Source organism: Neovison vison, chromosome 1 (assembly GCF_020171115.1).
Source record: "Neovison vison isolate M4711 chromosome 1, ASM_NN_V1, whole genome shotgun sequence".
NCBI classification, from domain to species: Eukaryota; Metazoa; Chordata; class Mammalia; order Carnivora; family Mustelidae; genus Neogale; species Neogale vison.
Window position 1 is genome coordinate 26,827,271 of NC_058091.1, and position 17,212 is coordinate 26,844,482.

Consider the following 17,212-nt stretch of genomic DNA (forward strand, 5'->3'; position numbering starts at 1 on the left):
AAGTCTGGATTCCCCACTGGGATTTGCCATCACCTTGACGCTTCAGCACTGTACCAAAGAAACGAAAATTTTCTTTCAGAATGTCATCATCAAGATTTTCCTTAAAGTTCCTTCTTTCTGTCAGGTGGTAAGTATGGGAGTATAAGACACAAGATAGAGTGGTGTTTTGCCCTCATGAAGTCGCCCCAAAGGGGAGACAAATAATTAAGCTACCTGCAGTGATAGAAAACGTGTATTCTGTTTTGCATTTGAGTTTATTCTAAGTTTGACACATTAAAATATACTATTTCAGCAGTTCGTGCATCTGCAAAACAAACGTACCAAAACTAAAATGAGGAGGAGGATGGACTTAAACTGTGCAAAACTCCAATCCGCCACATAGGAGAGTGACAGAAATGAAAGAAGCTGCTGCTCTCCCGTACAACTTTGGCCGGCCGGTGAGGGCGTGGGGCCACAGAGCATGTCTCTCCAGGAACTTCGGGGTGCGCCCAGTGCCGGTCGCGCCTCCCGCACTCACCTCTCCACCATGGCGTCTGCGTAGTCTGGGCGTGGAGTCACCCGCGCACCCAGCGTGGCTCCGCCTCAGGCGCGCGAGTCGGTCGGCTCGGAACTACTGTTCCCAGAAGGCTGTGCGGAACCGGGAGGGAAGCGGCGGCCGCTGCAGGAAGGGCACGAGCGGCAGCCTCGGGTGTCCAGTCAGTGGCGAGTCCGGCAGTCCACGGGCCCCCGGCGGAGGAGGCGGCCTCTAGCGGCCCTGCAAACGGGCACCGGGGCGGGATGTAGGGCGCTGGGTGCGGAGGCCGCCGGCGCGGCGGGGTGGGCGCGGAGGGCGCGCCGAGGATGGAGAGAGCGATGGAGCAGCTCAACCGCCTGACGCGCTCGCTGCGCCGCGCGCGCACCGTCGAGCTACCCGACGGTGAGCGGGCCAGGGGGCTCGGGGTGTCTAGGGCAGCCGTGTGGCGGCGGGGGCGGGGCTGGGGCTGAGGCGAGGTCGGGTGGATAAACTAACCCAAAGCGGAGAAAACGCCCACATTTACTTTCCTTAGCTGGGAGGGGCCGGGCTGGAACCCCCGACTACCCCTCGACCGCTGCTCCCACCCTGGCAGGTGGGAGTTTGGGGGAGGGTCTGGGCTCTGTGGGCACTGGTGCTGGAAGAAGCAAGACAGAAGTCTCCCGACCGTCGATTTGGGGTTTTGGCAAAGGGGCAAAAATATCAGTCGGATGGCGGAGACCCGGATTCAGAGAACATTACAGTTGTGGGTCATTTTAGTGTCGTTGCTAGCTGGGGGTAGAGAGATGCACCAAAATAGTTTTTTTTTTTTTTTTTTACTTTAAGCTGCAGAGCTGGAATTAAGTAGCCTTTCTTTTCTTTTCGGAAATGGAGAGTACTGTATTTTGATCTTTTGGCAGACAAAAGCGTGTTAAATATCAAATATGTACCCTTAAAGTACTGTGCGTGTGTGTGTACACACTTTGAAACTATGCCTGCCTGTCTTCATTCTTCATTTATTCATCAGATGTTAAGTGTGTGTTGGGGACCTTTTACAAAGAGGAATAAGGCACGATCCTCGTAGTTGAGGAATTTTAGTTCATCGTGCCAGGGTTTCTTTAGGTAAAGAAAGCACTAGCAATAAGGAAGGTGAGGAATGAAGCTGTTTTGTTTGCAGCCTCACGAATTCTACGTTTCAGTGGCAGTGGGAGGTGGCAGTGCTGCCTCTGTGGCCCAGTGAGAGACGGGTTAGGAGGTAGGGGCTGGTGGTTTTTTTTTTTTTTAATGTATTAGTGTATCTTTCATTTTTCAAAACTTTCTTTGAATTGCTGCTGGAGAGGTGATTTGTAGGTTATAGGAGACATTGGGAGGGAGTCATGTAATAATAAATGTGGGACTGAGAACTTTGGGGATAATTTTCATGAAAAAAATCCCCCCCAGGCTCTGTTTAAGATTAAGAATAGGGTTGATTTGTTTGACTTCCTGAAAAATAATTTTCTGCTTGGTGCTTTGCTAGTATAAAGTATTTGACTGAAAATAATTATGATTTTAGTAACTGGACTTCCAGCTTGAGCTCCTACTTTCCATGTTTTCTTTCCAACTTTTACCTTTGAATCCATTTCTTAAGTGCTGTCCTCATTCATTTCCCACAAATTACTGGTATAGGTTAGTGAAGAACATAGCATGCACAGTTTCACTGACTTGGCAATTCTGTTGCTTAGTTTATATCCCATTATATTTTACACAAATATGATTTAGAAGACTTTGATAATGTTTCCTGGTCTTAAAATTAAGTAATGTATTTTCGTTGTAGAACATTTCAAGAAAGAAAAATTCAAAAATTTGTTGTTCGGCCATTCAGTAATTAACAGTATTTTCTTTATTTCCTTCTATTATTTTTTCTGTCATTCTCTACCAAATTAAAATCATACTGTATATAGTCTTTTATTTTGCTTTTAGAAAACATCACTTTTAAAAATATCTTTAAATATGCCTAGTGACCTTGCAGCTTTTCATAGGATACATGTAACAAATACTGAATTTTTTAATTTTTGTTTTGATAATAGCGTTTATGAGGAGTAGCTTTGTAGTTTTTAAGTCTTAGTCTTCTTTTAATTCTTTCCTTATGATTAGAAGTAGAAGAAGATTTATAGATCTAATTAAATCAACATTTTTAAAGCTCTGAGTATCAGCCTCTCAGCCTTCTTTTTAGAATGTTCCACCAACAGTCTTGAGAGCCCCTGGAAACTAGAGTAGTAGTAAAAATGAGACATTTTCCCGTGTTGCTAGGCTAAATTGAAGTCTTGGCTTTCATTTTTTTTTCATTATGATGAATGGTGCTCATCTTGTACCTTTAATTTGTCTTCGTCCTTAAGTTCTGATGGATCTTTCTTTTTGAATTCTCTGAGATTGGCTCTTTCAAGTACGTATGTATATGTGTTATAAAAATCTAGTTATAAAAATCCAGATTGTTGTGTTCGCATTGTAAAGACTGGACAGAAGTTCTGAGATCGCTCTGAATTTGGAAAATATTCAGATACTTATTTTGCCTTGTTAGAATTCAATGATTAATAAGCACCTAATTGGAACACATTATTAAGGTTAGAAAGTTTTTAATTAGCTTTTATTCTGAAATTAACTTTGTTGCATAGGATTAAACTGCAGATTTGATTTACTGAACTGGATTCTGGTAGAGCACTTTTTTTGTTTCTTTGGGATGATGAAAACCTGAGTATTACCTCTAAGTATTACCACTAAATAATGGAGTGCAGGTTGTTGAGTCATCCTGGACAGGGCTAACATAAGAATATTCTTGCGAGAGGGGAAATGAAGAATAAGCTATTACTCTAGGGATATAAATTCTCAGTGGACTTTACAAAATTGGTATATAGTGTTTGATTCTGTGGAAAAAATAGTCGTTACTGAATTTACGGTGAATATAGCTTGTTTCGTAAAATAATGGAACATGAGCCCATATTAGCATATATTTGAATGATGATTAGGGTGATAATCAATATTTTATAGAATTTTTTATTTTTTAAAAAAGATTTTATTTATTTATTTAAAAGGCAGAGATCACAGGTAGGCAGAAAGGCAGGCAGAGAGAGAGGAAGGGAAGCAGGTTCCCTGTTGAGCAGAGAGCCCGATGTGGGGCTCGATCCCAAGACACTGGGATCATGACCTGAGCCGAAGGCAGAGGCTTTAACCCACTGAGCCATCCAGGCGCCCCCAATATTTTAAAAATTACTCCCATTTGGGCTGCCTGGGTGGCTCAGTCCTTAAGCTTCTGCCTTTGGCTCAGGTTATGGTCCTGGGGTCCTGGGATGGAGTCCCTGCTCAGCGGGGAGCCTGCTTCTCCCTCTCCCCCTCCCCCTTCTTGTGTTTCCTCTCTCACTGTCTCTCTCTCTGTCAAATAAATAAATGAAATCTAAAAAATAAATAAATCAATAAAAATTTCTCCGATTTGATAGTTTAAAGAGAAATAGTGTATAATGAATCTGAGCTCCCTGTTTAAGGTTTTCCTTTTAGTTGTGGAGTTCTCGAACTTTATCAGCTAATCAGAATGGCCAACATATCTGAAAAAGTGAGAGACTTTTTTTTTAATCAATCTGAAAACTTTAATTATATACCTAGTTCTTAAGGTGTCTTCCTGAGCACGTTAGAACAAATTTTATTGTTCTTCCATAGTGTAGTATTTCCCGGGTAGGCTCCTTTTAGCATCATAGTTGTGGTTATATTTATTTCCTCATACCATTTAGTGTATGTGAACTATACTTTTATAAGGTTAAATGTGAATTAAAAAGTGAGATCTATATATAAATTTTGTCTAAACAAACACCCTATTAAATAAAACCCATGTGAACATTATGAAGCTTATGCTTACTTAAAATTAGGTATGAACTTGATTTATAAGTTTAAACTTGAGGGTACTTCCTGTTTATGACTGTGCTTATTATGGAGAGACTTAATGAAATTGTCATGGTTTGGAAGTTCAGATGTTTATTGGGGCATGTATCATATGAGAGATAAAGAATGTTGCCACGCCCAGGGAGGCGAAATGCAGTATTTTTCAGCTGCTGGTGGTGACTCACTAGTAGTTAATGAGAACAATTTATTGCAGTCAGCATTTTAAAAAATGAAATAGAAGAGAAAAAAACAAATTAGAATGTATTGCGCATAAACAACTAAGTATTGTATTGTAGACCTTTTGGTTACTGTATGTAGTATACTGGGTATACTGTAAGATTTTTATTGTGGCCTCTGCAATCAGACAGGTTTGAATTCAAGCTTAATAACCTAATGTCATCATCACACAGCTTATTACTTACTTTGGTGCTCAGTTTTTTTGTTTGTGAAATGGGGATAATAATTGTACCTACTTCATAAAAGTGGTTGTGACGATAAGAGAGATGATGTATGTAAAGTGTTTAGAACAGTGCCTTTAATATAATGGTTTAAAACATGTGGGCTGATTTGCGACAACATGGATGGAACTAGAGCGTATCATGCTTAGCGAAATAAGTCAAGCGGAGAAAGACAACTATCATATGATCTCCCTGATATGAGGGAGTGGTAATGCAACATGGGGGCTTAAGTGGGTAGGAGAAGAATCCATGAAACAAGATGGGATAGGGAGGGAGACAAACCATAAGTGACTCTTAATCTCACGAAACAAACTGTGGGTTGCTGGGGGGAGGGGGGTTGGGAGAAGGGAGGTAGGGTTATGAACATTGGGGAGGGTATGTGCTTTTGGGTAAATTGGAAGGGGAGATGAACCGTGAGAGACTATGGACTCTGAAAAACAATCTGAGGGGTTTGAAGTGGCGGGGGGGTGGGAGGTTGGGGTACCAGGTGGTGGGTATTATAGAGGGCACAGCTTGCATGGAGCACTGGGTGTGGTGAAAAAATAATAAATACTGTTTTTCTGAAAATAAATAAATTGGAAAAAAAAACATGTGGGCTGTTAGGACTAGGATTTTTGGTATTATTATTATTATTTTTTAAAGATTTTATTTATTTATCAGAGGGAGAGGGAGAGAGAGCGAGCACAGACAGACAGAATGGCAGGCAGAGGCAGAGGGAGAAGCAGGCTCCCCGCTGAGCAAGGACCCCGATGCGGGACTCAATCCCAGGATGCTGGGATCATGACCTGAGCTGAAGGCAGCTGCTTAACCAACTGAGCCACCCAGGCGTCCCATATTTTTTTGTAGTGAAAGAATTGTTGCATTTTCATGCTGAACTTGTGAATAGTCCTGACTAGGACCAAATTGTTTTTCATGGATATACTTAAAATTAGTGAAATAATGAACGAAGATCTGAAGAAATGGTGATAATTTTTTTCCTTCTCTGCAGTATACATTTCTTCAGTATATATTTCTAAATATGTAAACAGCTTTATTTAAACATAATCACAATACTGTTGGTAGAGCCAACACAAATGACAATAATTTTTCTTATCATCAAATCCCTATTAAGTTTTTTTCTCTCAGAAACATCCTCTTAGGGTCACCTGGGTGGCTCAGGTCATGATCCCAGAGTCCTGGGATCGAGCCGTGCATGGGGCTCTCTGTTCAGCGGGGAGCCTGCTTCCTTTCCTCTCTCTCTGCCTGCCTCTCTGTCTATTTGTAATCTCTGTCTGTCAAATAAATAAGAAAAAAAAAATTTTTTTTTAAAGATTTTATTTATTTATTTGACAGAGAGAGATCACAAGTAGGCAGAGAGGCAGGCAGAGAGAGAGAGGAGGAAGCAGGCTCCCTGCTGAGCAGAGAGCCTGATGTGGGACTCAATCCCAGGACCCTGAGTTCATGACCTGAGCCGAAGGCAGCGGCTTAAACCCACTGAGCCACCCAGGCGCCCAAGAAAAATCTTTAAAAAAAAAAAAAGAACATCCTCTTACAGTTGGTTTTTTGGATCAATATCCAGAGACCACATATTATATTTGGTTGATCATCTCTTAAGACTCTTTCAATGATAACAATTCCACTTTTTCCTTCTTTTGTTAAAACTTTATTTTTAAGTAATTTAAGACTTACAGAAAAGTTGCATAAATAGTACAGGTTCCCCTTCTCCCAATTTCCCATTAATGTTCACATCTTGTTACAACTATAGTACACTTATCAAAACTAAGGAATTAACATTGACATAATACTGTTAACAGCATTACAGACTTTATTAGAATTTCATGAGTTTTATCAGTATCAATGTCCTTTTTCTCACTTAGCATCCAATCAAAGATACTACATTGCATTAAGTTGTCCATGTTTCCTTAGCCTCCACAAACTGTAATAGCCTTCAAACTCTCTTGTATTTAATGGCCTTGAGACTTTTTAAGAGGACTGCTTGGGTATTTTGTGGAATTCCCCTTAATTTGGGTTTGTCTGATATTTATTTATACTATGTTGTTTTTAGTGGATCATCGTATCAGAGGCTACATGATATCAATATGTATTATATCTGGTGATATTACCCTTTATCAGTTGATCAAGGTGGTATCTGCTGGGCTCTCCAATGTAAATTTTCCTTCATAATTAGTATTTTGGGGAAATACTTTGATACTATGCAAAAACCCTTTTTTCCTTCTGAAAGTTTAACTCTTTAATTTTAGTATTAGCATTAATGTTTTAAGAGTTGTCAGGATTACTTCTCTGTAAATAACTTAGAAAAAACCATAAACCTCTAAAATGCATTGAATTGAGATGACCATTGGTAATATATAAAAATAAATCCAAACAAGGCTGAAATTTACATGAGTATAGTCTAATATCATAAATATTGTTGACTTTTAACCTTTTCTTTTGGATCTTATCTCTGTGAACTTATTCTATAAAAGATATAAATGAAAATGTGAAAAATAAGATTTTTAATGCTGTTTTGTAAAAGCTTCTAAAATAATTTCCTTTGTTATAATATTGGCATGAAGCAAGTACTATGTATATTTAATGTTTAAAAATTATTTTAGCATTTATATCTTTAATGCCCATGTATCTATAATACCCATATAGGCTTAAAAATCCCCCAACCTACATGTAAGTTTGATAAAACATGAAGTTGGTAAACACTTCTTTGGAAGTAAAAGAAATTTCTGTTGTTAAAGCTACAGAAAATATTAGGTCTTATTTTCCCCATCAAATCCAGAAGCTAAGTGTTTTGGTGGTGATGTAAAGAGGCGTAACATTAAGATAAGAAATTTTGCAAATTTTGAAATGCCTCTGGTATTCTACACTATCTTTAATCTTCTTTCCTGTCTTCTCACTTTTTATATGGAATTAGGAAAACTCTGAGGCTGTTTTAAGGATCATCCTTTGGAAAAAAATAGGACAAAAATTAATTCTTTCTCTGTTTTTTGTTTAGTTTTTGTTTTGTTTTGTTTTTTACTCAGATAATGAAACTGCTGTTTATACATTAATGCCAATGGTTATGGCTGATCAGCACAGGTGAGTGCCTATTTCAAATTTAATCTTTTTTGTATAAATATGCAAAAGAAGGGTGCCTGGGTGGCTCAGTTGATTAAGTGTCTGACTGTTGATCTCAGCTCAGAACTTGGTCTCAGGATCCTGAGTTCAAGACCTGTATTGGGCTCTACACTGCACGCGGAGCCTACTTTAAAAAAGAAAGAAACAAACAAAACCCTCCCCAAACTTAAAAAATATAAATTTACCTGTGTTGCGTACACATACATGCATGCACACACAGTTTGGACATAGATGTTGTCTTGGGACATGTTACTTAACCTCTGTTATATAGGTTATTGTCTGTGAAATAAAAACCAAGATTTTCCAAGGTCCATCTCTGCTATAAAAGTGTATAGTAAGAGATGTTCTGAATGAATTATCGAATATTAAGTAAGTTATTTATTTGGCTGCTCACTGACAATTAGAAAAACATTGTGATGGTTTCAACTAGAGATCACTACTGATATTTATTGCAAAAGGTTAGGGTTGATGGACAACTTAACTTTCTAATGTTCTACTTTCATGTTCTTTTTATTGATGTGTTGTGGACACTTTTTACAGGAGGCATATGAGATCTAGTTATCTGCCGGGGTGATAAGATGTTTATATTTGTAGCAGGCAGCTCTGCTGTACTTAGCCATTCGGTAGTTGATGTATAAAGGGGACAAGGAAACTATTTTGAAACAAATTTAAAATATAAATAATTTTTTGCTTTAAACTCCTTTTGTGCTACAACTAAAACATATTTAAATCTGATTTTTTTATTTGGCCAAAATTAATATAGATAGGCTATACCTTTTTTAGATGAGCAGATGAGGAAACCTTCAACACTAGTTTTTAGGTAAGTGCAGTTGGTTTTTTTTTTTAAGATTTTGTTTATTTAAGAGACACAAGCTGGGGGAGAGGTTGAGGGAGAGGGAGAAGTAAACCCTCCACTGAGCAGGGATTTTTTCCCAGTGTGGGGCTCCATCCCAGGATCCTGGGATCATGACCTGAGCCACCCAGGTGCCCCAGTGCAGTTGTTTTTTGGATGAAACTGCTGGCTACCATGCTATGCTTAGAGGAGAGTGCTTTGTATTTTGGTTGGTGTGGGACAGAACTTTTTGGATAATTGGTTAGAGTAACTAAAGGACTATTAACTTGCATTACTGTGTTTTTAAACACTTTTATTTTCAGCATCGACTCCTTTATTTTCTTTTGGCTTAGGTCTGTTTCTGAGCTACTATCAAATTCAAAGTTTGACGTCAATTACGCATTTGGACGTGTGAAAAGAAGCTTGCTTCACATTGCGGCAAAGTAAGAAGGATATTTTGGATTAAAGTCTGGTCTAGCACAGTGATCAGTAAGCTTTGGATCAGTGTTGTCCCACAGTAGTTATGGGAAGAGATGAGAACAGACTGCTGAATGGTTCCTTATTGTGTTGAAAGCATAGTGTGCTGTGTTTGCATTCTTTTTCTTGATACCTTAAGACCAGACTCAAGTCTCCCATATACTGTCTTAGCTTGTTCTAGATCAGATCAGTAGGTTGTCTTTCCTGGATATACTTGAGAGGGTATATTCACTGAAATTTTTCTCTCATCCTACCAGTATGAAATTTTATTTGTTAACTGCACATTGGCTTTATATTTTTTATTGAGGTGTGCAAATGATTTTTATCCATAATCTTCAAGTATGTAATCAATTAATTATCAGTTAGTGGATATCTAACTTCCTTTCAGTACTTAGATATGTTAAAATTAGTTTTTCATAATAAATTTGGCTTTTGAAAGGTCAGAGCATTGAGAGTACTATGTGGTTTCTTTTATGTATTAATACTTTATTTTGCTTTGAGTATCTCAAATACTTCATAGCTTTCATAGTAGAATGTACTTTCTTGAAAGTAATGGATATTTACTATTTGTGACGGAAGTTAAATAAAATTGTAGGTTATTAATGGACCTCAAAAATAATGTGTTTAATAGGGCTTTTTGTTTTTTTAATTGAGGTATGTCAGCTGTGACTGTTTGTTGAATGTATCTGAACTGTTTTTAATATTGTTTTAGTTGTGGATCGGTGGAATGCTTGGTCCTGCTATTAAAGAAAGGAGCAAATCCTAACTATCAAGATATTTCAGGCTGTACACCCCTTCATTTGGCAGCTAGAAATGGGTAAATATTTTGTCTCCTTGAGTAGCTTAAGCTGTATTGTCTGTTAGGACTGACAGTATTCAAGGCACTCTTTGGTGATTTTTTTGTCCAATATTTGCCTTGGGAAGAGGATTGTGGATCATTATATTCAGTATTTAAATAACTGTCATATTTAACAATTTATTAAATTGTTTACTACTATTTTTTCTTGAGAATATACTTGAAGTTTATTTTTATTTGTATTATAATGATATTTTATTTTATTTTTAAAAAAGATTATTTATTTATTTATCTGACAGAGAGAGGTCACAAGTAGGCAGCGAGGCAGGCAGAGAAAGAGGAGGAAGCGGGCTCTCCGCACAGAGAGCCCGATGCGGGTCTTGATCCCAGGACCCTGAGATCATGACCTCAGCTAAAGGCAGAGGCTTAACCCACTGAGCCACCCAGGCGCCCCTGATACTTTATTTTTTAAAAAGCATCATTGTCACCTCTTTGTTTTGGTGTCCTTTTTCCTGCTGATTCTTTTCCACATCTATTTCCATACCTTATTGTCCAAATCGCTTGTTCAGTTAATTTTATTAATGGAATTAAAGACAGAGTAAATATACCCAGCTTATTTATATCTTTTTGAGAATGGGTTATACCATAGTAAGCTTTCTAAATTAGGGTAGCTTACTCCTTTCAATGCCAAAACTTACTTATCCTTTCTAAATGAATAATGTCTTTACTACCCTTCCTTTTGAAATTTTTTATTAAATAATTTTTCCCCTTATAAAAATAGTATTTCCAAAATGTAAATTTATTTTTTCCTTTTTTTAATAACTCTGGTCTTCATTATGAACATGTTTATGTTATTGTGTGCTGTTTCATTCTTTTAAAGATTTATTTGAGAGAGAGAGAGAGAAAGAGAGGTACTTGAGAGGTAGAGTGGGGGCAGGGGCAGAGAGAGAGAATATCAAGCAAACTCCCTGTTGAGCATGGGGCCCTACAACATGGGGCTCCATCTCAGGATCCTGAGATCATGACCAAGAATCAGACACTTAACCAGCTGAGCCTCCCAGGTGCCCCCATTGTGTGCTATTTAAAACCCTACTATACTTTTTATGGCTTTCTTTCTCCCTTTTCTGTGGAGAATTTCAGATGTCATATATCTGTATCTGCCTCTGCTTACCACTATTTTTTATGTCTTAAAATTTGTTGGACTGAGGGGTGCCTAGGTACCCAGGCTTAGTTGGTTAAGCATCTGATTCTTGATTTCGGCTCAGATCATGATCTCAGAGTCCTGTGATTGAGCCTCACATTGGGCTCCACACTCATCAGGGAGCCTGCTTGAGATTATCTCTCTGTCTCCCCTTACTCCCTGTTAGCCCTCTCCCCCCCGACCCCCGCTCTTTTGCAGGAATGTGTATGTGCATGCACACTGTCTCTAAAATAAGTAAATCTTTTAAAAAAAATTCTGTTGGACTGAGAAACCATACCAAATGGCTGGAATTATGTTTAAAATGAAAAAAAAGCAGTTTTGACTCAGGGCTTGAAGAACTATGTTTATAAACATGCTCCAAATGATATAAAACTTCTGTATAAAAGTATATTCTTGGGGCACTGGAGTGGCTCAGTCAGTTAAGCTTCAAACTGTTGATCTCAGCTCAGGTCATGGTCTCAGGGTCGTGAGATCTGGTTCTGTGTTGGGCTCTGTGCTGGACATGGAACCTGCTTAAGATTCGCTCTCTCCATCTCCCTTTGCCTCTACCCAGCTTTCCTCCTCACACCCCAAAAGAATAAAAGGTATATTCCTATGCATCCTTTTTTTGTTCTTTTTTTTTTTTTTTTAAGATTTTATTTGTTTGTTTACTTGTTTGAGAGAGAGAAAGCGAGCATGAGTGGCAGGGAGAGAGGGGCTGAGGGAGAGGGAGAAGAAGACTCTCTGCTCTCTGCTGAGCAGGGAGCCTGATGGGGCTTAATCCCGGACCCCAGGATCGTGGCCTGACCTGAAGGCAGATGCTTAACTGAATGAGCCACCCAGACGTCCCTCTTTTTTTGATTACTCTTAAAATTATTTTTGTTTCCTGTTTTGACCTGGGATTCTAGGTAGTTGCGGTAGACGCCTAGCTGAGATACGGGGCTAAAATTGTGTACTGCATCATTCTGAGACCAAATTTTTGTATACAGGGATTAAAGTGGAACCAAAAATGTAAGAATTATAGTGATATCTAGGTTGGACAATGGAAAGGCATACTCCTTTGACCCTGTTTGGTCTGATCCAGTTCTTGATTTAGCGTGTGAACCAGTTGTCCACTGTTGCGATACGTAAAAAGGTAAAAAATGTTCTGATTACCAACCATTTTTATAGTAATTAGTAACACTGGTTATATTTGTAGTTTGTCACACCTAAGTTCATACATCTTGCTGAATTCACTCCTTGGTGAATTGTTCTCAGGTTAGGTACATTATCGGATAGTGACAAAGCGCTTTCAAAAAATTACACATAGAAAAATATCTCAGTACTCTAGATCAACAACTGTAAGTGAAAGGAGAGATTGGCGCACAGTGGGGTTAAAATGTCTATTGCCCTTGTAGTCAGAGACTTAAGTCATTTAGGAGATCATTACCTTTTTTTTTCCCCTAGCTTTGTTGAAAGTATAACCAACAAAACTGTAAGATTTTTAAAGTGTACATCATTATGATTTGATAGACATATACACTGTGAAAGAATTCTTTTCATTTAGTTAGTAAACACATCCATCACTATCACCTTACATGTTTATCTTTTTTGGTTGGGGGTGTGAGAACGTTTAAGTTGGAGACTGTTACATTTAAAGGTGAAGAAATATGACAGAACCCACTTGATTCACATGGCAAGTCAGTGAAGAGAGGAGTAAGAATAGTTTATAACCCTACCATAACATCTAATTTGGATACCCTTTCTGTTTCTATAAAGATTAATTTTGATATTTGAAACTAGTTTTTATTACTTAATTGCTTGTACAACTTAAAGTTGCTCCATAACTATTTGCTGAGTGGTTTGAGTGCATGTTATTTCTGATGTTTTCAGAAATAGCTTTTTAGGGACACCTGAGTGGCTCTGCCTGCTGCTTTCCCTGCTTGTGCATGTGCTCTCTCTCTCTGACAAATAAAAAAAGAAAGAAAGAAAGAAATAGCTTTTTTTTATAATATCTTTATGAGTTTATATTTGTCTAGACTGAAGCAGAAGTCAGGGGGACTTCTGCCCCTTTTCCTTGTCCATCAGTTTTTGGGAGTTTATTTTCTGTTTTGTTCCCATAGTTGTTGTTAGATGAGTATTATAATTCTTCTGGCCTGCTCTACATTCCTCTCATTAACTGTTAATGCTGGGTATGTTGGTACTGAATTGTCCTCCTTTCCAGTAGAAGGCTTGTTAAGCTACCGCAGAGCAGCACTAGGATGATTTGCCCTTGTGTCATTTAGGTTACCATAAGCTTCCCATAATTGTTGCAGTATCTGAGCAGGAAAATAGTTACTTCCTGTACAGGAGGATCCAGTATTCTTCATGATTATATGAGATTTAAAAAAAAAAAAAAAAGACTTCAAAATTGTTGTGTGTTCTTAGGTTGCTTGTTGGTCACATTTGAAACATGATTTTTTTTCTTAATTTTTTGGGCGAAGTTTTGACTTTGTAAAGGGAACAGCCCATATGTTAATTAATATTTTAGCTCTAATTCCTGGCAAAATAAGTGCTCATTTAGTGGATTGTTTTGACCTACTGAGATTCTATAAAGTATTAATAATGATTTTTAAATGAGAGATAAAGGATACATTTCTCTAATATTGCTGTCTTTTACAATTCATTATTTGTTTGGGGAGCATTATGGATTTCTACTTTTTTTTTTAAGATTTTATTTATTTATGACAGAGAGATTACAAGTAGGCAGAGAGGCAGGTGTAGAGGGCGGAGGTGGGGTGGGGGCAGGGTGGGGGGGAAGCAGGCACCCCACTGAACAGAGAGCCCGATGTGGGGCCCGATCCCAGGACCCTGAGATCATGACCCGAGCTGAAGGCAGAGGTTTAACCCACTGAGCCACCCAGGTGCCCCAATTTCTGCTTTTCTTCAGCCACTCCCTGAACACCTCCTTAGGACTATTTTCCTGGCCCATTCCACCTAAGTGTTTATTTTGGCAATAGGCCAGTGGTCTAAAACAGGCTTTTGAAGATCTTTTCAAAATCCAGCAATATGGGTATAGGCACACATACACATGTTTTAAACAATGTATTCATTTTTTAATAGGGCTGTCTGTTCTGTTGTCTCAGGATTATTGAAGATTTATTTCCTATGGTTTTCAGAACAGTGTATTAGATGAGCTTTGTAAATGTTGAACTTACAAGTTTACTCATAACTTTTTCTTTCTTTTCTTTGATTATAATGCCAATTTTAAGTATTTAATTTCATTTCAGGTACAAAAACCAAAGCTAGAAAAGTAATTTGTTTCCTTTTAAAAAGATTTTTTCAGTTAATAAAAATTTAGCTATAAGTTAGAAGATTGAATAATTAATAATCAGTCAATAAAGTTTTATTGAATTTCACTGAGAGTACCTAACTATGCTTAATACTAAGTTTATTAAAGAAATATACAATTCATGGCATGAAGAAATTTAGGATCTGATTGAGTAAATGGTAACATGTACACATGTATACTATTTATTCTGCATATTGCATATATAGTACTATTATGTATATCCATGTTAATACTGTATATGTTACATGGTACATAATATGGTATTATATATACACTGTTACATATTTTTATATGTCACAATTTTTTCGATTTATTTCAAATGTTATAACGTTTGTTTAAAAAAACCTATAGATTGATACTTGCCATCAGCTAATGTTAAGTGTAGTCAATATTTCAGTAAAATAATTGTCATTTGCCTATTTTTCTCATACCAGTTATCTGTGTCTCTTTTTTCTCTTCAGGCAGAAGAAATGCATGAGTAAATTATTAGAATACAGTGCTGATGTCAACATTTGTAATAATGAAGGCCTTACAGCAGTAAGTGCTAAGAATTCTATGAGAGTTTTAAAATACTTTTTTGAAAATCGTATCGAAGGTGATAGTAATGCAAAGTGCAGCGCAAGTGTTTCTGCAGGTTACTTCTTTGTGTAGTTAAGAAGATGCAGAAAGATCTAGTTCTAGTTCTGTACTGTATTTATTAAGAGAAGTTATGGGTTCACTTATGTTTCTCCTTTCTGCTTTTTGTTTGTGACCTTTCATTTATTTTGAAGGCTTATTCCTCTAGCTTTGTCATTGAATTTCAGGGGATGTTTTAGGAGCATGTCTGCTGTGTTATGAGTTCATTATAGGAGAGCTATTTTTTTATTATGTTCTTTAAAACTATTTTAATACGTACATTTCAGAAAAATTGAATGGCTAGGCGGAAAGGAAAAAAGTAATGGAATGATCACTCACTGTATCCTCTGCACTCAGAGATAATCACTGTTAATATTTTGGTCTGTCTCCTTCAGACTTGTTATATCTTAGCTAAACTAGTATTTTTATCCATTTTGCTATGTCACTTTCTTTTCAAAAATAAGTTAATATATTTTTGATCCATATTGATATTATTTGGAGGTAGTGTGGGATATTTCTGAAAAGATTGTTGAAGTCCAAAGATTTTTTAAAATTTATTTTTATTTTAATTTTAATGAAGTTAATATACAGTGTTACATTAGTTTCAGATGTACAATATATGATTCAACAGTTCTGTACATGAAATCTAAAAATTTTAATCGTTGTCACTATTTAATGGAACATTATTCACCTTAGAAGTAGAGATAAAATAGAATTATGTGATTATGGAGAAATTATTTAGAAGTTGGGACAGAAGATGTTAAATTTTATATATTAAATTTTATCTTCCCAATGTGAAATTATGCATGTATGAATTAAGTGGATGGTGAGGATCCTTTCAGATGTCTGTCAAATCAATATTGTATACTTGAAATATCCTACAGTTTTATTTGTCAATTATACCTCAATAAAGCTGAAAAAATTTATTAGAATTTTTAATCCTAATTCCAGTATAGTTAACATACAGTGTTTTATTAGTTTCAAGTGTATACTATAGTGATTCAATGATTCTATAAATTGTTCAGTATTCATCATGATAAGTATACTCTTAATCCCCTACACCTATTTCACCCATCCCCCAACCGCCTTCCCTTTGATAACTGTTAGTTTGTTCTCTCTAGTTAAGATTCTTTTTCTAGGTTTAAAAAAAATGTTTTGTTTTTTTTTACCTTTCTTGGTAGTATTTGTAGATTCTGAATCTTTTAACTTGTGGATGAAGAATATTATTTACTTACCATGCCAGTTTTCAAGACTTTCTGAATAAAAAATTTTTTGAAGGTGGGGGTGCTGAGCATTAAAAAACAGCTTACCTAAGATTTGCTTTATTCTGTATGAATGACTTATTAAAGATAAAGAATAAGCTCCATCATGATTATTATATGGAATCTACAATTCCTGTGATAATCTAGATTTTTTTATATATATGTATATTACATATGCACACATAATATATTTTTTTCAAGATTTTATTTATTTATTTGAGACACTGAGAGAGCGCAAGAGCCAGGGTGCAGAGAGAGGAAGAAGCAGACTCCTTGCTGAGCAGGGAGCAGGGAGTCTCACTCGGGGCTCAATCCCAACACCTTGGGATCATGATTTAAGCTGAAAGCAGATGCTTAACCAACTAAGCCACCCAGGCTTCCCAGTTTTCTCCTATATGTATATATTTTCAAAGACTTTACCTATTTGACACAGAGAGAGAGCACAAGCAGGGGGAGCAGCAATTAAATGGAGAAAGAGAGGCAGGCTTCCTGCCAAGCAGGGAGCGAGATATGGGGCTCAATCCCAGGACCCTGAGATCATGACCTGAGCCCACGGCAGATGCTTAACTGACTGAGCCACCCAGGCACCCGATTTTGTCCTGTATTAACAGCATACTGCTATCTATTCTATAAAGAAAAACTGTGGAATGAATATCTGCAAGATGCCAAATGATGCTCTACTACTGATGATTATAAAACTGTGCAACTGACAGACCCTATCTTTTGAACACTATCTAGTGTAGGCAAGATAAGATGTTCAGTATTAACATAAATTTTT

At 37.2% G+C, this 17,212-nt stretch overlaps 1 protein-coding gene across 3 annotated transcripts in view; it reads left to right on the forward strand.

Moving 5' to 3' along the window:
• Positions 1–691: 691 nt before the first annotated feature.
• Positions 692–17,212, forward strand: part of HACE1 (HECT domain and ankyrin repeat containing E3 ubiquitin protein ligase 1) — a 119,239-nt gene continuing 102,718 nt past the window's right edge. For 2 of the 3 annotated variants that reach the window (XM_044244910.1, XM_044244928.1), the window contains exons 1-5: positions 692–916; positions 7,869–7,923; positions 9,148–9,237; positions 9,984–10,088; positions 15,019–15,094. In XM_044244910.1, coding sequence (XP_044100845.1) covers positions 841–916; positions 7,869–7,923; positions 9,148–9,237; positions 9,984–10,088; positions 15,019–15,094 — 402 coding nt within the window. In that variant the 5' untranslated portion in view covers positions 692–840. Of the gene's footprint in view, positions 917–7,840; positions 7,924–9,147; positions 9,238–9,983; positions 10,089–15,018; positions 15,095–17,212 lie in introns of all 3 variants that reach the window. The other variant, XM_044244918.1, reaches the window with a different exon arrangement.